General features: G+C 32.3%; 1 protein-coding gene across 2 annotated transcripts in view; it reads left to right on the top strand.

The window, feature by feature from the left end:
• The window catches only part of LOC123540413 (uncharacterized), an 84,433-nt gene that overhangs the window by 58,270 nt on the left and 2,838 nt on the right, over nt 1-23,325 (top strand). Inside the window, exons 4-7 of one of the 2 annotated variants that reach the window (XM_053527274.1) lie at nt 16,933-17,106; nt 18,034-18,207; nt 20,038-20,211; nt 20,768-20,941. In XM_053527274.1, the coding sequence (XP_053383249.1) occupies nt 16,933-17,106; nt 18,034-18,207; nt 20,038-20,211; nt 20,768-20,941 (696 nt within the window). Of the gene's footprint in view, nt 1-16,932; nt 17,107-18,033; nt 18,208-20,037; nt 20,212-20,767; nt 22,445-23,325 lie in introns of those variants that run through there. The other variant, XM_053527273.1, reaches the window with a different exon arrangement.

Below are 23,325 nucleotides of genomic sequence, written 5' to 3'. Positions count from 1 at the left end.
TTCATTTAAATTTACTTAGGTAACCCCCGAATAGTCACTGGAAATTTCAGCGGGATTCACACGGTTCCAGTGCCCTGTTTGGGATTATGTGCGATTTAATAATTAAGCCATTCTTTTTCAATTATTCAACATTTCAAACCTTCATCATATAAAACAATTGAGTGATTTTTATCTATCAATGAAAGCTATCGAATAATCTTAATTATTTCCTGATAGGTACAGCAGTATTTTAAGATTTTTCGATAAAAATAAACTTAACACTAAATTTTTCGGCGATAAAAAAGATTGGTGGGCCAAATCATTCTTTATTTGGCCATAAAACATTACTGACTGAACAATACTTGTTCATTCACAAAGCCAGTACCTTACTTTTTTTTGAAATGCAATAATTATATTTTTAAAGCTATGTTTTATTTCTGTATTCTGTAAATATGCGCACTAACTTATAAACTTATATTTGTCTCCGCCAAAAAGCGGTTACGTCGAGTACAAAGTTGATTTTTACATTGCATCTGTTACATTTTTAATAACGTTTAAATTAGGGTCTCGGGTTTATTAATCTTCAGCCGACATAGGTGCTTATTATTGTTAAAAGGCCAAAGTTTGCTTGTCTCTAAAGGGCTTCCTTTTGGTTAAGGGAAAGAAATAAGTCGCACACCTCTAACTTCACCCAACATTTTTAGCAATAAAATACAGAGTTTTTGGTCGCCCAAAAGTAAAGTGGATACTAATACCTCTCAAATTACTGTCTTGCATTTGCAAACGGCTGCATTTTTTTATGTTCATTACCTCATACGTTTCTTATATAATCAGCTGACTAATAGACCTTAATCACGAAACGGACAGGAAATGTAAACGTACATGTACTCTGTACTTCAGTCAAATTTGAGGGGTCATCTCAACACTGAAATTACTTGTTAAAGTTGTTAAACGTGCGTATATTGAGGGCTTTGTGCAAAAAAATTACAGTATTTCGTATCTTCTTTTTTTTGTCTCTATCAAAATGTGCAGATTATCGTTAGGAATGCTGTACATTTCTCTCAAGGGACTATGGTTTTCTGTAATTAAATAATAAGATGGATAAATAATGCTGATACGTCTACAAACAAGTTTTTTAAAACGTCATGGTGGAATAACATTAATAGCTTTTCTAATTGTGATGTACGATGAACGTCATTTATATGTTAAATCTGTATAACGCTATAAAACGTCTTTTGGCTATTAATATAATAAAAATTTGAAAAAGAAAACAATTGGCGAAAACGGTCAGTTAATTCCCCTGATATAGGTGGCGCTGCATGCGAATAGGTCCTAGAAAAGTTTGTTTACATTATTTGCATTATTATTCAGTCGCTGTCACTTTAACCTATAGATTTGGAAAATATCCGATTATGTAATCAAAATTCAGCTTTTTATCCCTTGAGCAATTAAGGAAAGAGCTTTATTTATATTTATTGATACTCTGTGCCTTAAAAATATTAGGCTAGCTGCAAGGACTGTTTTAAAGTGCATTTTCTGTGTGTGAGTTTATATATGGACTGTATCATTGTTTTGTTTGTTAATTGTGACAATAAATGCTTTCATTTAGCTTTAAAGTATTTTTCAATATTGAAACGCCTCCTTGGAAAATCATTTTATCATTGTGCAAGTATTCAGACTATATTCTTAGAATAAGGATCAATATACTAGACAGTATATATTCCTAAAGTTACAAATTAATCGGAAAGATTTGCATACACAGCTTAATGCAATGAGCCCAATTAATTTATTATAGGTGTTTTCTCATATATATCATGAAAATATCATTCATGAGGCATAAATGATCTATTGACAAGATACCACGTGTTAAATTAATGTTGCTGCCTCTTTAAATTTCAGTCAACATGCCCACATAAAGTTAAAATATAAATCTTTACATTTAATAAAAACACACGTAAGATTTTTAATACACAGACCACAAATTTGTGAAGCTTTGTAAATAAAAACAAATGTGAGACCTTTTAGACATTATTTTAAACTGCAATGTATTAAGAAAACTTATTATACACATTACATTAACATCTGACCGATATGTAACACCTAAGTGGGAGCAGAAAGTGTTAAGTCTGCTTCAAGGACATATTCTTGAATTTAACCCCCTAGAGTTAACAGGACACATGGCATGCATATTTTTATGATAACAATCAGTATGCATCCAGTGGATAGGAAATTTTATGCAAACTAAATGTTTCCAGAGTAACCATTGTCTATTTGAAGCAAAGCTTCCATTCAGGGGTAAAATTTAACAATATTTTAACTAGCTACTAGCTAGCCCCACTTTGCTTATAAATTATAGGGAAATGTGACTCGTTTAAAATTTTAATGCTACAATAAAAATTTTCAGTTATATTTTAAACTAGCCAGCATTTTGAATGATGAAAATTTTACAAGGCTTTAAATTGATGTTAAAAACAGAAGAAACAGCTTCCAAATAAAATTATATGATAAATTACATGATTAAATTATTTTTTTAAATGCAAAAAATTATTTTTTATTCAGCTATCAAATGCATGAAAGGGTTTAAGAAAAGATTTTAACACTATGATAAAAGCCGAGAGTACACAGCATGATAGGACCTATTCGCCCGTAGCGACACCTGTCCGAATCTTTTGGGGAAAGATAACTCAGCGAATGCTGCTATAACAGTAACAACTAAAAGGAAAGAAACCCGAAATGACAAATATTTCCATTATTTACATGGCCAAGTGGAAGGAAGAGTTATCTCTGTCACATAACAAAATCTGTAAAGTTCACCGCTCGCGAATAGTGAGTATTTTTCGGAGGTCTGACATTTTGTCCATTCCTTTTTTTAAAGAAACTAAATATTTTTATTAAAATGATTTTTCTTTTATTTAAGGTTTTTTTTAAACAACAACACTTTGAAGTTTGGAAATATGAAAACTATATTGACAATTTCTTTATTGAATTTTAATTAGAGACGAGAGTCTATCCGGTAGATATAGTCCCTGAAGATTCGTAACATGATTAGATCTACACATTTTGGGGGAAAAGAGGTATTTTGGACGAGTAAAATATAATTAAACATTTTGAACGTAACTTAGTCATAAATGAAATATGTTGTAAGTACTAATGTACTGACTTATCAGTGTCGCCTTCAGATTAACATTAATTAGAAAATTATGCGTGGGTCTCCGTAGTTTGATAGCTACATTGATGTGTCTTTGCATTACCAAAAATCTAATAAAACAAACACTCTATAGAAGCTTTATAAACTACACTGAAATGCTTAAATCTAAAACTTTTAAAAATGCATCTAAGCAATCATTTTCATCCGAGTTGACATTGATTTCAATGAAACGGTGGAAATTTCAAATTCTATACAGATTAACATAATTTTAATAAATATTCATTTGAGTGAATTATTAATCTTAAAACGTGAATTTTACGGATGTTGTCGAAATAAATAGATGATCTTACATAAATGAGTTCTTTTACTGAATTTATTCAACTAGTAATTAACATAATAAAACGCGAGGCTCGGACGAGCATTTTATCTTTACATAAATAAGGCAGTGTTTCTTCCTCGTTCTTATAATTAATAAATATTATTAGAAATCATAACGTTTTGGCAAACAAGTCCAAAGATTTCATAAATTTCAGCGTGTGTTTGTGGCTCTAATCCGTTTGGGTTTTAGGAAAACAGTACTATATGTTGTTTCTATGGACAATTCACTTTTTATAAAATCTTGTGACGTTATTACTGATAGTCTTAGTTATAAAATGGTACAAATATCTCAATTTTGATTTAATCCCTTTCCTGCTTTCCCAATAAGCCCTTTTTATAATAACGCATTAAAAAACACTTAAATGAAAATACGTCTCTAAAAGTAAAGTTGCATGTCGTACAAGAATTCAAAAAAAAGTTCCAAAACAAAAATTTTCCCTGGTTATACTACATTGGGGTAAGTTAGTTCTGGTCAACAACTTTTCAGACGGGCAAATTTCCAAGATAAATAGTAAAATAGCAAATGTATTTGGAGACCTAGCTTGGGATAGTGTTTGGGGCGCTAGATTCAATGTCAAGATCAATATTGCTAAAAACATTTTTTTAATGTGTCCTTTCGATGAATTTATATTAGAGTGAAACCTTGCCTACAGGTAACTTCAAGACAAACCAAAGACTCGAATTGTGTTTGCAGCCAGAAGGTTAGTCTAAATGTGTTGTACTTAAAAGACTCCATGTGTGCAGCGATCTTAGGCGCTGGTCCAGAGTACATTTTCACATTTAGGAATTTGAAAAATTGTGGTTAAAATCTCGATCGGAACTTTACTTTGTTTTAGCAGTGTTGATGGCATTAGGGTAAATACTGCCAAGGTCAAAATATAATACTTAAAATAGAAAAAAATAATTCATAATTGATCGTCGAGCAAAACAGATGGTTTCCAGTTTATAGCTGAAGTACACGAATTGTCGCCAAACTCTGTAGCTAGCAACTTCTGTAGAAGCAAAGTGGACCCCTAATTCAATGTCAAGGTCGCAATATTTAGAATAGAACAGGACAGAAGTTTATTCAATCAAGAAGGTTATTCAATGAAGTTGACTTAAATACAGTATGATATAATCATGGTGTGATATTAACACTGAAATAGTAATATTTAAAACAGAAAAAAATATCAGTGCAATAACTCGCTATAAGACTGAAATATCACCACGTAGCTTACTAGGGTAGAAAGGCTTAGACTGTATTTGGGGCCGATAGAGGTATTTAATAGAAATAGACGAAAAGCAGTATTCGGCCAACAACTTAAGCTTGGAGGGACATAATTATTATCCACCAAACATGGTATATAACATGCTTATATAAAGGCCCATTTTGTGACTTTATTTGCGACGCTGTTGTTTATTGAAATTGATTAGTTTTGAATTTTATGCTTTGAGAAATCCCCCGGATTTTTACCAAAGTACAGAGTACGTTTTACATTTACATTTACAACTCCGTGTCCGTTGTAAAGGTCTAATAGTAATGCAATAAATAAATACTACAAAGCCGAGATATTTTAACACAGTTTTATTTATGAAGTATTTGTTGAATTTAGAGACCACATAAATGATAACACTAGTACATTATCTGATTGATATTATCTACCACACATCAAAGAAAAGGTCACAAGGATCTGACTCCAGGACGTTGTTAATACTGTTTAAACAAGCCTAGATCATAGCTAACTCGTGAGATTATCTTAAAAACGGAATTTTCAATGCTATTTTTCGCGCGGTTTTTGTTCATGATCGCCATGTTATAAAAATTTTTTCAACAAAGCATAGGCTACGAAATGTGTTGTACATGTCCGAAATATTTGTAGTTTACGACGGTTCTAATAAAATGATAATGCTGCGGCTGCACGGGTTTTATTAAACTTTTGTCAAAATATGGAAAATCGTGAGACATTAATTAAACACTTTTGAAAACAACACCAAAAAAATTTTTTAGCTTATATTCTTTGGCAAAAACAACAAGAACAACAAAAAAAAAACTTAATAAAATTAGATGTTCACGTTACGGACAGATATATCCTATAGAAAAAATTTCACCAGAACCTGCAACCTGAAGCACATTATTTTATTACTTATAGTTCTACAGAACAGTCTATGATTGCTGTATTTTAATAAGCATCTACTTTTGTAAACTATCGCTTTAAGAATTATACAAAAAAATGGTTTAAAAACAAAAACGAAATTTTCTGTTTGTCGAGGCCATTGATATATCAAGTGTTATCATTGAGGGTCTCGTTTATGTGTAAAGTATGAAATCTCAAAGTCTCAATGCGCTACACATACCAAGGGTAACTTTTAAAACACATAATGCTTATTGACCAAATAGAGAATTTTTCCTGCCACTGACATTCCTACCTTTCAACTATAAATATGAATACGGCATACAATTATCTACACATTATATTTGCTTCAACTTCAGGTCCGTAGAAAAACGATGTTTTAAGAAATTTTGTTTGATGATCAGTTTTGTTAATTTAATATAAAATATAAAACGTAAAAAAATATATCATTAAATGATATATCATACCGTTTGTATATTGCGGTAGCACTTAATGTGGTATTTTTTGGAAACGAAGAGCGAAAATGACTGGTGATTGAACTTACAGTGCTAATGAAAAAGAAACAATAACAGTAATCTACAGTTGAGTTCTCAAGATGTCAGAAAATACAACATGTTATGCGTTGAATGAATTTCGATATCTTCATAACTTATCACATATGTACTTATCGTTAATGGAAACTTGAAAACAGAAATTTTATTGCGGGACTGTAACAAAAAAAAAGGATTTTTATTGAATAGAAGGCTTTTAAATAAACAACAGCATTATTCATTGTTACATATAAGATTTCATACTTTATTCATGAACTGAACCAACACAAAAAAAGACATTTCCCTATTCGATGACACACTAACGCTGTATTTATTATGAGTGCAAGTACATTTATTTTAGTTTTGACACTGGCATACATTGCTTTACTGGTATTAATAGCAAACGAAATACATTTACTTCTTTTTCTGGGGAAACACAGATATATCAAAAAACATGAAAATACTTAGGACATAAAATTTAGATAAAACAAAAACAATATCAAATGCATTTAAAATACCTATGACTGATTTATTTTACTCTTCCTTGATCAGAATGATTTTTACCGAGCATTACTTCATGAAAGTATTTATATACGTCTGCATTTGTTGAAAATAAATGTACTTATATACTTTGTATTTGCGGTAAATTCAGCTGTTTCTTCTTAGTTTTCTTTCTCCTACTTTTTTAATTATACTATAATACGTTTTCGTGATTGAAACTCTAGTAGTATTGCTAGCAATTAAATCATGTTGATTTCAAAAAGGAAAATCGTCACAAAATTGGGAAAAAGATTTTCTCACGGGGATACGAACCTATGACCCTCACAAATTCTGAAAATAAACTGTGTAAAGTAAACGACTAGTGAAGCCTGGTTTTCTAAAAATAAATAGAAACAAACCTTCTTATAAAAATTTATTGGGAACCAAAATTTCTGTTTGTTTAATTCTTTGTTAATATTAAATTTCGATTTTCAGGCAGAAATAACGATTTTCATGCAAATATCAGAGACCTGCATATCATTTGAGGTTGAATGAACGAAATTTTCCCGATATTGATTCTTGTTTCCACATATCAAACCTGAAATTTTACTTTGCAAATATGCGCAAAAGTCTTTTCTAAGAAAATCAACTTTTCCTTAGCCTGGTTTAAAGGATAAAATAAAAGCTTTTCTTCCTGATTTAAGGTTATTTTGCTATCTTATTAAAATTAATTACCTCGATAACTCTTTTCGTCTTAATTTTAAAAAACAAATTTGCCGTCACTCTCACGGGGGCGTGGGTTCATATCCTACCATTTGTAATACCTTACTTTTTTAAACTTATCATGATTAAATAGCAAACGGCACTAGAGTTTAATCCATATAATGTATACAATGTACATGTATATACAGTTCTATCATAGTACAATATTTCAAAGGTAGGAAAACAACTACTGAAAAAAGAAATATGTTTAATATTACCCCGATTTGGGGGATACTCTCAGTGGTAAGTTGCCTGTTATTTTTGTTGTACTCGAATATACATGATTTCCTTAATCCGAATGATTTTTATAGGAACCACTAATATGTTTTGACAGGACTGTTAATGCTGTCTTTGGAACGAGTAGAATACAACTGCAAATGGTAGCATGTCTACAATATTGTGTCTGTAAATCAGTTCTTTTATTTAGACAGAATTGAAGGAAAAATTGTCTGCTTAGCACAGCTTTGTGAATGCCTTATGGAAAATTTTAGTTAAAACATAGAGAAGGAACTCAATACTTAATACTGTTTTGTGCTATATCATATCTCTGCATCATGCATCTAGATCGTTCTTTGATTGTTCTATGTCTTTTCATAACAGTTGTTTTAATGTAAACATCTGACATTTTTGATTGAAATCACTGTAATCTCTTATTGATTAAGGGGCATGGGATCGATCCCTGCAACCAACCGTATCACTTCATGTAAGAAGATGACAGTTTCTTAAGGAGGATGGGTACTAGTAGTGGATTTTTTCAGGAACAATTGTTGGGGGAAACTGCCCGCTTGAATAAACAGAAATACTGTGTAAAAATGGCGTTAAACCATAAAAAACCCTCGACTGACTTTCTCATTTGTAATGGTGCTTCCCCATACACATACAATAGCTAGTTCCTCGTTTTTAAATAACACACGCACCCCTTTTGTTATAACTTGTACCTCATTAGTCTTTACACTAATTCCCCGTTTTGTTGAAACCACAGTTCTAAAATTCGTCGATACACAAACACCCGGTTTGTTACACATTTACCTCAGTTGGTTTTAACACAACATTCCCCGTTTTGAATGTGAAAAATCTCATTGCTTAACAATTGAAGATAGCCTTAATCCTAAGCCACGGATAATTTAAAAATGATAAGAATAAGAGTTGATAGAAGTTTGATGACTGTAGCTACAGTAATAAAGAAGTTCCCAGTTGGTAAGTTTATAACTTAAATCCCCGATTGGTTGCGTTTACATATGTGTGTGTGTGTGTATGTGTGTGTGTGTGTGTGTGTGTGTTTGTGTGTGTGTGTGTGTGCGTGTGTGTTTGTGTGTATATTTTAAAGAATGTTCAAGCCATGCATTTTCTTACAGTTTTAAATGCTTCAGGAAAGCTCCCCGGTGTGCCTTGTTATGCCGTCAGTTTTTTTTAGTTATAAATAATGTTACATACTTGTTGTTTGTATGTATTTTGGTTTCGTGTAGAGGGAATCCTTTCTTTGAAAATGGCTATTGAGATTGGATTAGTGCCCTTGCTTTGTTTTCAAAAACAATCATATAAATATGTGTATATAGAATTACAATTTAATAACATTATAAAACGTGCGGACTTTTTCTCATTATTCGCTACATTTATTTCCAATATTGTTTTCCATAGGAACTAAAATGATGAGAATTATACTTTAATTGATAGAAAGATAGATAACCTGCTCATAAATCCAAATTATTGTCTTTGCCTAGATGGAGGATGGTCAAAACTGGGGGATTGGGTACGGTTTGTGACAGTTGTGGAGGAGGGAAACAAATCAAGAAATCGTCCTGTTCAAATCCAACACCATCTACGAATGGGAAACAGTGTATGGACAACTTCGAGCAAATTGGTCAATGTAATAAACAATTGTGTCCTGCAATTGGTAAATATTTTTGATAAAAGTGTCTTAAGGTCTGTTTTGTCTGGCCCAAAACTGTTGTGTAAGTTTGTTCTTTTGTTTTTGTTTTTTTTTCTTTTTTTTTTTTTTTTTTTTTGTTTCGCATTGTGCAAAGTCAATGTGTTAATGCGTATTTGGTGTTTATGTGTTTAGGCTTTCAAAGGATTTGACATGCCATGCTCTTTCCCACAATGTTGAATGCTTCAAGAAGGCTCTCCAGTTTTATTTTACCACTGATCTTTCTAAGGTGTGCTATTTTGCCGGTACACATACTCTAGGGCTTTTATGCATATTTCAGTTTTTAAACCCCTTTCATAGTTGTTGTATGTACGTATTTTGTTTTCGTTTAGATGAGATCTTTCTTTGAAAATGGCTATTTAGATTGGATTAGTGTCCTTGCTTTGTTTTTCAAAAACAGTGATATAAATATTTGTATGTGTAGACTTATAATTTGATAACATTTTAAAAATGAACATTTTCTCGATTTTCTACAATCTTTCCAATTTTGTGGGAAGAACTTAAAAGATGAAAGTTATTTTTTATTGATAACCTGCTCATAAATTTAGATTACAGTAATATAAACTGTTATTTTTTAGAATTGTAATTTAGGTAAAACCTTCCGAAAGTAAGGACATATTTTATTATTCAAATAAATCCTGCCCCAGGTAAATTTGCGTTATTTTTCAAAACAATCATATGAATATAATGTGAAAATGTAGAATTATATTCAGGTAAAACTACTTCAATATCCTTAATCATCTAATTCATTTGGATATGTTTTAGGTGGACAAACCACTTTAGGAGATGGTTTCGTCCAGTGCCCGTCCGTTATGGGAAATCAACACAGGGACTTTTTCCCCCCGTTAAAACTGTACAGTCGCCTATAATCTTTAATTTGTGAAGGTTAGACGTTAAAACCCAACAAAAAAGAATCTAGCTTTAGAGCAAAACAGATAAATAATTGTATATTGTGTAACCGGACAATTATAGCAGAATGGTCAGTAAAAGAATTCAAAAATAATACTTTAACATAGATTTAGCCAGCTTGTTAAATGCATTGTCCTCTACTCGGGCATGGATCATTTCCGTTCTTTCAAAAATTGTAGCAGTACATTTGGACTTGAAAAATAAGAGCTGTATTACCTTTGTATCTACTAGAAGTCTTTCAGGAAATTGTTCATTTGAACAAATACTTGTATATTATTATAATTTGTCAGAAATAATCCCTGTGTATAGTTAAACTTGTCATCTAAGAACTGGAACTCGATTTAGACGTTTTCTTGAAAAGATATTCTGCAATAACAAATTACTTATTGAAAATATTTGTATAGAAAGCACAGATGCAACTGAATTTTCAACCTACAATCCTATTAGTAAGAGCTAAATAGGATTTGACTGTTTGTATGTAAGTAAGTTTAAATTAATAGACCTGAAACTTTCGAAGATAAAGTTGTGATATAAATCGGTATAGTTTGAAAACGTGCCATTAGAATAGTAATATAAATATAAAAATAATAAATATGAAACATATCCTGCTTGCTTTATGAAAAATGTATCCGCATCTCAAATAGACAATTTGTAAAAATAAAATTTTCGCTCGTTTGTTACGTGTTCTCTTTAAAAAAAGAAGCCAAAAAGCTATTAATCGGGATAGCCGTATGAGAATGAGATGAGCGAAATACTTAAAAGTCTAGGCTTTTGGAGGGGAATGAACGAATATACTATACCAAGAGAACATGATGTACAACTGTATATTTGTATCAATGAGGGTGCGAAATCGAGCAGAGACATCTTTCTGCTGGGCCCATACACCCTCAGTATATTCACATCAAACCAGGAATGCAGACTAATTACTAAAAATATCGCTAAAAACTTTAGAGATAAAAAAGGTAGAAAATATTTTTCGTAAGAAATTAGTATTCATACATCAAACGCAGTATGACGATAATGTGTGTTTATCAGTTATGTTGCTAGGTTAATTATGCGACTGGTTTTGCAATACCCTTTTGCAAATATTACAAATAGTGTTTCCTGAGATAATTTTAAAAAGTCAACGACATTTTAAAAGAAACCTGCTATAGACAGTTGGCTTACTGGGTAAAGATGCCTGGTTAACAAATCCATAGGCATTTTGAGAGATCCCCAAATGGGGACATTAACATGTTTGTTTGGTTCTTTTTATGTTATTGTTTTTCTCCGTTTTAAGAGAAATTAAACAAAATTTTCATTTTATGATCTGTTTTAGATTAAATATATTGAAATATGAATAAACATGTTCATCACACTAATTGTTTCGAAACTTTAGGCCCCTGCAGTGTTTTGTTTTTAATATTTTGAAATTTTAGATAGGTAATGCATAATTTATAAGTATATTGGTTTTTAACACTATTTTTGAAATTTCCACGATGGTAGGTTTGGTAGTTTAAAGGGTTCAGCAAGTACAGGCATTCTACTACAGAAAAAAATAAAAGGCATCCTATGGGGACATGTTTATTGAAGAATAATTATCAGATAAGAAAGTTTTTAAAATTCGCCGAAAAATTCTGGTAAATTCAAGAAATTGCCCTCTTATTCATACGAAAAAAACAAAAAAAGTACCAGAATATCTTCTTCAGCAATTAAATATTTGTTCTTAAGTTATTTTTATCAAGGAAGTAACGGAGAAAGAAGAAGGACTGTATGAGCCAATTAGACTAGACGAAAAAGTAAACGACAGGAATTCCTTTAGATGTGAAGAGATACCAAAGGTTTAAAAGAAGCAATATCCTAGGGGGGAAAAGGTTGAAAGGTTGCCAAGATGGCTTTGGTGACACCTCGCATTTCAGATGGCAGTAAAGAATAAAGTTTAGTCAGGTTTCAATAACTACAGAGCTTCTTGTTATGGATCGCCGCATTACAGTTTTTATATCCAAATTCAACGATACTATAGGAGTATCATAAGACTTGCTGTTTTTTCTTCGTTCAAAGGGAACTAAAACAAAGTTAATCATGGATTGATTAATTTCGTTTGAAAGCGTTATATTGACTTTAGACCGCTTCAGTTGTAGTGAAGTTGCCTTTGAAACATTAAATAAATCATGGTCATATCCTTCTTAAATCCGTAATTTACCTTTATCAGTACGTTCTTACCTGTCATATTTTCAAATCTCAGGAAGATAGACCAGAAAAAAAAGATATAAGATCTCTTCCGGTTATTTTTATCACCTTTCTTTTAAGTATGTTACATCATGATCACCCATAATCTATTTTTATAGCACAGGTATCATACATTTATAGCTTTTTATGGTCATTAAGTGGTTAATTATTTACATTAAAATTTTTATCATTTGATAATTGTACTGTGCAACCGCTGTAGATATAATCTATAATCTGGAAAGTAGGTCCATCGGAAGCACCGAGAACAATGCAAACAGTGAAAATTGCAGACTCGTTTTGATTGAGTCTGTTCATGAGCAGTAATGAAAAATGCAACACTGTCCATGCCCACTAGCACCGGCTTTAACAGTATTTAATCTTCAACACCCTATGGGAGATACAAATATTGACTGTTATGTAGAGATTGTTGTTCTGGAGATGTAAATTTTAAATTATATTTCAGCTTAGGGAAATTTGATAATGTTGTTATAGAAGGTTTTTTTATAGAGAGGGCCGCTCTGGTGAAGTTTACTGTAATAGCTCTTTACATAAAAAGTAAACATTATTATGATATTGCTTTTGTCCTTCCTCTTTGTATGATAGGCGGTTTTCCGTAATTTGTCTGGTATATTGTGGTGGAGATTATTTTGAATAAATTCTCTCTAACTATAAAGTAATTCATAATGCCAACTTGTATCCTCGCGGATCCCATGTATGGGAAAATCAACTGTTCTAAATTTGATTTTATTCCTAAAGGCAAATTGTCTCTATAAATTCAGTACTTCCTTGACTTTCAGTTAACTCTCAAATGTTCAAGTATAACACACACACACGCGCACACACATGAGGACAAAACGAACAAACAAAGGAACACAGTGAAGCACCGCCTTGGAACGGCCAGTGGCAAAAACACCACTGGGAAGCTTAACCCGGTTTATGAAGCGCACCCATCCTCACTCTTGCCCCTTATATTACTAAATACAGCGAAGAAAACATGTTTCTATAGGTTGATTATGATGCATAATTTTACCTGTACCTGTAGAAAAGCTGTTAATTGTAACACTGATGATAATATTAACAATAATAATAATGATAATAATGATAATTACAATGATTATCTTAATCATAATAATTATAATAAAAATAATAGAAAATGAATATAATAATGCGTCTGCTAAAATGTATTAGAAAGATTTAATCGAGTTCCGCGCTAGATATAAATCTTCAGACATAGTTTGAACCTCTTCGTGTTTATTCTGAATTTAATACCGTATGCGTTTATTGAAAAAAATGTTATAGATATGAAATCGTTACCTCTCTTCAACGGGTATTCAACGATAACAGCATGACGGATAAAGAACTTTTATCGAGGTTAACAATGTTTCAACATGCCTGTCAATAACTGTTCATTCATTTTGTTTAGCTTAAGAAGACATTTAAGTTTGCATCAACAAATCTTGATGATATTTTATCTCACTAAGTCGTTAAAGATACTCGCATTTGATTTGTTTAGCTTAAGAAGACATTTAAGTTTGCATCAACAAATCTTGATGATATTTTATCTCACTAAGTCGTTAAAGATACTCGCATTTGATTATTCATGTTATAAAATACAACTTTATAACGGCAATTAAAACTTGTGTTCTCTAATTTATGTAAAACATTGATTCATCTTAACATGAATGAATCAAGAACATTGTTCCCGGCTGGTTAACACAGTAGACGTAGCATGTGACTACAGATCGAGATGAATCGAGTTCAAGTTCGATATCGTCTGAAGTTTTTTAGTCTACCGTAACTTATTAGTTAGTTGTTAGTGCCACGTTCATGGAACGAGACGACCTTCATAAAGGCCTAACTAAACTAAAGGAACCAGCGTGCGAGCCATCTGGTCTAGTCGCGTAATAGCTGCCAGGAATTTGAACACTAATTTGTCACTTGGCATGGCAACAGAGGTCTAAATTGAAGCAAGTTTCTGTTTAAATTTCATTGTGGATGTATTTTTGACATTTTGGTAGGAAAAATGGAAGAGCAGGTTGTATTTGGTGAAATAAAGCTCAATTTTAGTATGAGTAGTACTTCCAGGTCACAGCAGTGTGATTTTGATGTCAGTTTACAGTAAGCAAATGTGACCAGAGAAATCTCTCTTAGAAGATACATGACCCCTACTTATCTCTTCATTTTATATCAGTTTTATCATAACTCTTTAAAATGAGGTAAGGATTTGTTCTCTTAAATGGGTCTAGCTATGTTTGGTAGTTCTTTATAAAAGGTCAGTTTTATATAGATTATATAGGGAAAACTATTTAGCTAATTGTGACCTATAAGATTTTACTAATTATCACAACAACCAGCCGGTTAACAGAAGGTCGTTGGCTCTACCCAGGTACCAGCAAGGAATATGGTTTTGTTGTGTTGAGCGACCTGTGAAGTTTCCACTTTTTCTATTTTATTATCACAGCAGCGTTTTTTGTGCCGTGTGGCGGCCGTAAAAAGTCACCCCGTACATTCAATCAGGGCTGTTATATTTCGATCTTTTCAGATCGTTCAGCACGACTTTTATGTTATGTTACTGGTACTGTTTAGTTTCTCAGCATGACCGGTGTCGCGTGAATATCACACGCGTTGTAATATTACCACGCGTGTGATAATTACACGGCGGCGTGAGAATCACACGGGCGGGCTTAGTTTAAGACATACATACCAATATGATATATGTAATTATTCAAGAATGATTTGTGCATCAACTGCATAACATAATTGGGTATTCAGGCGCATATGAGTTCGGGGATGTGCATCAAAGCCACATACTTTGAAAAAAAAATGAGATTTCTTTTTCATATATATAATTCTGTCTTTCTTTTCAGAATAGTTTTATTTTTTTCTGCATATCTTATTTAAATTGGACTGATATGAATATTAAGAATCCTGGGGCGGGCTGTGATGGGGAAAACACGTGCGTGCAAACTAAAATATGATAATATTTTGATTAAATTTCTATTCTAGCGAAAAAATATTCTGTATAAGTGGAAACATAGAATTTATGCTCTCTATTTTTGGAGGAAATAAAGAAATCTATCTATCTTCGAAAATCAAACATAAATATGCTAGTGTACTGCATTAAAACGAAATGTTTTATGATGAGCTGATACGTCTTTACAGACACCAGGGGCAACTTATAATTGAAGCATTATTGATTGAGAGATATGCAGTTTAGCGTAACTATATTATAATCATACGGGTGTTGTTAGTTTTAGACATATTTACCGAAATCACATATAAGATTATCAGGAATGATACGTGTATAAATTTACTTAAAATATTCAAATATTCAGGTGCGTAGCAACTCGGTGTGTGCATCAAAGCCACGCAGTTTAAAGGGAAAAAAGATGTTTTTCATAAAAAAAAAAAGATTCAGAACTTCTTCTCAGAATACTTTTTAATACATTTCTGTATATTTATTTTTAAATCGAATATTAGACATTTCTAACGTAAACGTAAATCGGAAACGGATTACTGAATCCGTAAATGGTCTTTGCAAATAATGGTCTAGTCTAAGGGAGATACTATTGCATTACTATTGGATGAAATTGTCTCCCATAGACCACAAATTAGCCTACAATTTTACGGATTCAGTATTCCGTTTCGTAATTACGTTTACTAGAAAGGTCCATTACGAACTTAATTGTAGGTATATATGATTTACCTAGATACTAGTAATGCATAAAATATTTCTGAATGACCTGCATCTATTCTCAAAACTTCATTCTCAGGTGCGTAGCATGAGGCTATCGCACGGGTGCATACTTAAATGTTTAAATGTTAAACATTTTGATGAAAATATATGTAGTTCGATCTGGGTGGTTCCAATACTCCCGCTTTCATAGCCTTGGGTATCGTATAATGACCCCATGGATATGGTGTCCTGGAATTGGTAAATATTTTTGGTAAAAGTATCTTCTGGTTTGTGATGTTTTATTGTTTTGCAATGTGCAAAGTCAATGTGTTCATGCATATAAGTTTGTCAGCCTTTTGTTGTTGTTTTTTTTTTGTTGTTGTTTGTGTGTGTGTGCGTGTGCGTGTGCGTGTGCATGTGCGTGTTTTAAGGAATGTTCATGCCATGCATTTTCTTACAATTTTGAATGCTTCAGGAAAGCTCCCCGGTGTGCCTTGTTATGCCGTCAGTTTTTTTAAGATATACATAATGTTACATACTTGTTGTTTGTATGTATTTTGGTTTCGTTTAGAGGGAATCCTTTCTTTGAAAATGGCTATTGAGATTGGATTAGTGCCCTTGCTTTGTTTTCAAAACAATCATATAAATATGTGTGTGTATAGAATTACAATTTAATAACATTATAAAACGTGCGGACTTTTTTTCGTTATTCGCTACATTTATTTCCAATAATGTTTTCCATAGGAACTAAAAGGATGATAATTATACTTTAACTGATAGATTGATAACCTGCTCATAAATCCAAATATATTGTCTTTGCCTAGATGGAGGATGGTCAAACTGGGGGGATTGGAGTACGTGTAGTGACAGTTGTGGAGGAGGAATCAAATCAAGAAATCGGTCCTGTTCAAATCCAACACCATCTACGAATGGGAAACAGTGTATGGGAAACTTCGAGCAAATTGGTCAATGTAATAAACAATTGTGTCCTGGAATTGGTAAATAATTTTGATAAAAGTGTCTTCAGGTCTGTTTTGTCTGGCCCAAAACTGTGTAAGTTTATTTTTTTATTTTTATTTTTTATTCGCATATGCAAAGTCAATGTGTTCAATGCGTAAAGGTTTGTCAGTATTTGGTGTTTATGTGTTTAGGTTTTCAAAGGATTTGACATGCCATGCTCTTTCTCACAATATTGAATGCTTCAAGAAGGCTCTCCAGTTTTATTTTACCACTAATCTTTCTAAGGTGTGCCTTATTTTGCCTGTAAACATAGTCTTGGGCTTTTATGCATATTGTAAATGTAATAAACAATTATGTTCTGGAATTGGTAAATATTTTTGGTAAAAGTGTCTTCTGGTTTGTGATTTTTTATTGTTTAGCAATGTGCAAAGACAATGTGTTCATGCATATAAGTTTGTCAGCCTTTTGTTGTTGTTTTTTGTTGTGTGTGTGTGTGTGTGTGTGTGCGTGTGCGTGTGCGTGTGCGTGTGCGTGTGCGTGCGTGCGTGTGTGTGTGCTTGTGTGTTTTAAAGAATGTTCATGCCATGCATTTTCTTACAATTTTGAATGCCTCAGGAAAGCTCCCCGGTGTGCCTTGTTATGCCGTCAGTTTTTTTAGGTATACATGATGTTACATACTTGTTGTTTGTATGTATTTTGGTTTCGTTTAGAGTGAATCCTTTCTTTGAAAATGGCTATTGAGATTGGATTAGTGCTCTTGCTTTGTTTTCAAAAACAATCATATCAATATGTGTGTGTATAGAATTACAATTTAATAACATTATAAAACGTGCGGACATTTTTTTCGTTATTCGCTACATTTATTTCCAATAATGTTTTCCATAGGAACTAAAAGGATGATAATTATACTTTAACTGATAGATTGATAACCTGCTCATAAATCCAAATGTATTGTCTTTGCCTAGATGGAGGATGGTCAAACTGGGGGGATTGGAGTACGTGTAGTGACAGTTGTGGAGGAGGAATCAAATCAAGAAATCGGTCCTGTTCAAATCCAACACCATCTACGAATGGGAAACAGTGTATGGGAAACTTCGAGCAAATTGGTCAATGTAATAAACAATTGTGTCCTGGAATTGGTAAATATTTTTGATAAAAGTGTCTTCAGATATGTTTTGTCTGGCCCAAAACTGTGTAAGTTTATTTTTTTATTTATTTTTTAATTTCGCATTGTGCAAAGTCAATGTGTTCAATGCGTAAAGGTTTGTCAGTATTTGGTGTTTATGTGTTTAGGCTTTCAAAGGATTTGACATGCCATGCTCTTTCTCACAATATTGAATGCTTCAAGAAGCCTGTCCAGTTTTACTTTACCACTGATCTTTCTAAGGTGTGCCTTATTTTGCCGGTACACATAGTTTGGGGCTTTTATGCATATTTCAGTTTTTATACCCTTACATAGTTGTTGTATGTACGTATTTTGTTTTCGTTTAGATGAGATCATTTCTTTGAAAAATGGCTATTGAGATTGGATTAGTGTCCTTGCTTTGTTTTTCAAAAACAGTGATATAAATATTTGTATGTGTAGACTTATAATTTGATAACATTTTAAAAATTGGAGAACATTTTTCTCGATATTTGCTACAATCATTTCAAATACCGTTGTGGAGAAGAACTAAAAAGTTGAAAGTTATATTTTTATTGATAACCTGCTCATAAATTTACGATTACTGTAATATAAATATGTTTATGTGTAGAATTGTAATTTAAGGTAAAACCTTCCAGAAAGTAATGACATATTTTGTTATTCAAATATAAATCCAATGATTCGATGTACTTGCGTTGTTTTTCACAAACAATCATATGAATATAATGTGTAAGTGTAGAATTATGATTCAAGGTAAAACATACGCCTTATCCTAAATCATCTAATTCATGTGGATATGTTTTAGGCGACAAACCACTTTAGGAGATGGCTCTGTCCAGGTGCCCGTCCGTTATGAAATTAAGCACAGGGACTTTTTCCGCCATTAAAACTGTAAGGTCGCCATATAATCTATAATTGTGAAGGTTAGACGTTAAACCCAACAAAGAAGAATGTAGCTTTAGGAGCAAAACAGAAAAATAATTGTATATTGTGTAACCGGACAATTATAGCAGAATGGTCAGTAAAAGAATTCAAAAATAATACTTTAACATAAATTTAGCCAGCTTGTTAAATGCATTGTCCTCTACTCGGGCATGGATCATTTCCGTTCTTTCAAAATTTCTAGCAGTATATTTGGACTTGAAAAAATAAGAGCTGTATTACCTTTGTTGCTACTAGAAGTCTTTCAGAAAATTGTTCATTTGAACAAATACTTGTATATTATTATAATTTGTCAGAAATAATCCCTGTGTTTTCCACTTTAATTATTTCCAACAATGATAAGAATTATAACTATTACTATGTTTAGTCGACAAAATGGAAGTTGGTTAAACTGAGAAACTTGGAGTGCGTTTAGTAGAATTGATGAGGGGGATCAAATGCATGAATCGCTTTTGTTCAAATTCAACACCGTCTACGAATTGGAGACAGTGTATGGACAACTCCGAACATGTCCGTCTATGTAATAAACAACCGCGCCCTGTAACTGATAAATTCGTTAAGGTCTGTTACGTGGGGTCCTCAATTGCGCTTCACTTTGTAAAATCATTGAGTACATACTAGTACATTAGTTGCTTTTCCAGGTTTTCCGTTTTATATTCACGTATTCATGTGCTTTTTGCTAAATCTTACATACCATGCGTTTTAAAAAAATCATATAAATATTATGTGTGTGCAGAATTGTAACATAATGTATTCATGTGGTATTCATTTCAGTTATTTCGGCTATTTTCCAAAAAAAAAAAGACTAACAGAATGAGAATTCTACTTTTACTGAAAAGCTGCATATAAATTCAAATGCTGTTGTTGTCTTTTTTTTACCTAGATGGAGAGTGGTCAAACTGGGGAATATGGAGTACTTGTAGTGACAGTTGTGGAGGAGGAATTAAATCAAGAAATCGGTCCTGTTCAAATCCAACACCATCTACGAACGGGAAACAGTGTATGGGCAACTTCGAGCAAATTGGTCAATGTAATAAACAATTTTGTCCTGGAATTGGTAAATATTTTTGGTAAAAGTGTCTTCTGGTTTGTGATTTTTTAATGTTTTGCAATGTGCAAAGTCAATATGTTCATGCATATAAGTTTGTCAGCCTTTTGTTGTTGTTTTTTTGTTGTGTGTGTGTGTGTGTGTGTGTGCGTGTGCGTGTGCGTGTTTTAAAGAATGTTCATGCCATGCATTTTCTTACAATTTTGAATGCTTCAGGAAATCTCCCCGGTGTGCCTTGTTATGCCGTCAGTTTTTTAGGTATACATAATGTTGCATACTTGTTGTTTGTATGTATTTTGGTTTCGTTTAGAGGGAATCCTTTCTTTGAAAATGGCTATTGAGATTGGATTAGTGCCCTTGCTTTGTTTTCAAAAACAATCATATAAATATGTGTGTGTATAGAATTACAATTTAATAACATTATAAAACGTGCGGACATTTTTTTCGTTATTCGCTACATTTATTTCCAATAATGTTTTCCATAGGAACTACAAGGATGATAATTATACTTTAACTGATAGATAGATAACCTGCTCATAAATCCAAATGTATTGTCTTTGCCTAGATGGAGGATGGTCAAACTGGGGGGATTGGAGTACGTGTAGTGACAGTTGTGGAGGAGGAATCAAATCAAGAAATCGGTCCTGTTCAAATCCAACACCATCTACGAATGGGAAACAGTGTATGGGAAACTTCGAGGAAATTGGTCAATGTAATAAACAATTGTGTCCTGGAACTGGTAAATATTTCTGATAAAAGTGTCTTCAGGTCTGTTTTGTCTGGCCCAAAACTGTGTAAGTTCTTTTTTTTATTTATTTTTTTTTCGCATTGTGCAAAGTCAATGTGTTCAGTGCGTAAAGGTTTGTCAGTATTTGGTGTTTATGTGTTTAGGTTTTCAAAGGATTTGACATGCCATGCTCTTTCTCATAATATTGAATGCTTCAAGAAGGCTCTCCAGTTTTACTTTACCACTGATCTTTCTAAGGTGTGCCTTATTTTGCCGGTACACATACTCTTGGCTTTTATGCATATTTCAGTTTTTATACCCTTACATAGTTGTTGTATGTACGTATTTTGTTTTCGTTTAGATGAGATCATTTCTTTGAAAAATGGCTATTGAGATTGGATTAGTGTCCTTGCTTTGTTTTTCAAAAACAGTGATATAAATATTGTATGTGTAGACTTATAATTTGATAACAGTTTAAAAATTGGAGAACATTTTGTTTTCGATATTTGCTACAATCATTTCAAATACCGTTGTGGAGAAGAACTTAAAAGTTGAAAGTTATATTTTTATTGATAACCTGCTCATAAATTTACGATTACTGTTATATAAACATGTTTATGTGTAGAATTGTAAATTAAGGTAAAACCTTCAAGAAAGTAAGGACATATTTTGTTATTCAAATATAAATCCAATGATCCGGTGTACTTGCGTTGTTTTTCTAAAACAATCATATGAATATAATGTGTAAGTGTAGAATTATGATTCAAGGTAAAACATACGCCTTATCCTAAATCATCTAATTCATTTGGATATGTTTTAGGCGACAAACCACTTTAGGAGATGGTTCTGTCCAGGTGCCCGTCCGTTATGAAATTAAGCACAGGGACTTTTTCCGCCATTAAAACTGTAAAGTCGCCATATAATCTATAATTGTGAAGGTTAGACGTTAAACCCAACAAAAAAGAATCTAGCTTTAGGAGCAAAACAGAAAAATAATTGTATATTGTGTAACCGGACAATTATAGCAGAATGGTCAGTAAAAGAATTCAAAAATAATACTTTAACATAAATTTAGCCAGCTTGTTAAACGCATTGTCCTCTACTCGGGTATGGATCATTTCCGTTCTTTCAAAAATTCTAGCAGTACATTTGGACTTGAAAAATAAGAGCTGTATTATCTTTGTTTCTACTAGAAGTCTTTCAGAAAATTGTTCATTTGAACAAATACTTGTATATTATTATAATTTGTCAGAAATAATCCCTGTGTATAGTTAAACTTGTCATCTAACAACTGGAACTCGATTTAGAAGTTTTCTTGAAAAAATATTCTGCAATAACAAATTACTTATTGAAAATATTTGTATAGAAAGCACAGATGCAACTGAATTTTCAACCTACGATCCTATTAGTAAGAGCTAAATAGGATTTGACTGTTTGTATGTATCCAAGTCAGTTTAAATTAATAGACGTGAAACTTTCGAAGATAAAGTTGTGATATAAAGCGATATAGTTTGAAAACGTGCCATTAGAATAGTAAGATATATATTAAAAAATAAATATGAAACATATCCTGCTTGCTTTATGAAAAATGTATCCGCATCTCAAATAGTCAATTTGTAAAAATAAAATTTTCGCTCGTTTGTTACGTGTTCTCGTTAAAAAAAAATGCCAAAAAGCCAAAAAGCTATTAATCGGGGTAGCCTAATGAGAATGAGATAAGCGAAACACTTAAAAGTCTAGGCTTTTGGAGGAGAATGAACGAATATACTATACCAAGAGAACATGATGTACAACTGTATATTTGTATCAATGAGGGTGCGAAATCGAGCAGAGACATCTTTCTGCTGGGCCCATACACCCTCAGTATATTAACATCAAACCAGGAATGCAGACTAATTACTAAGAATATCGCTAAAAACTTTAGAGGTAAAAGAGGTAGAAGATATTTTTCGTAAGAAATTAGTATTCATACATCAAACGCAGTATGACGATTATGTGTGTTTATCAGTTATGTTGCTAGGTTAATTATGTGACTGGTTTTGCAATACCCTTTTGCAAATATTACAAATAGTGTTTCCTGAGATAATTTTAAAAAGTCAACGACATTTTAAAAGAAACCTGCTATAGACAGTTGGCTTACTGGGTAAAGATGCCTGGTTAACAAATCTATAGGCATTTTGAGAGATCCCCAAATGGGGACATTAACTTGTTTTTGTTTTTTCTTATGTTGTTGTTTTTCTCCATTTTAAGAGAAATTAAACAAAATTTTTATTTTATCATTATTTTATGATCTGTTTTAGATTAAATATATTGAAATATGAATAAACATGTTCATCACACTAATTGTTTTGAAACTTTAGGCTCCTGCAGGGTTTTTGTTTTTAATATTTTGAAAT

Source organism: Mercenaria mercenaria, chromosome 16, assembly GCF_021730395.1.
Source record: "Mercenaria mercenaria strain notata chromosome 16, MADL_Memer_1, whole genome shotgun sequence".
Taxonomy (NCBI): Eukaryota; Metazoa; Mollusca; class Bivalvia; order Venerida; family Veneridae; genus Mercenaria; species Mercenaria mercenaria.
This window is presented reverse-complemented; position numbering and strand designations above follow the sequence as displayed.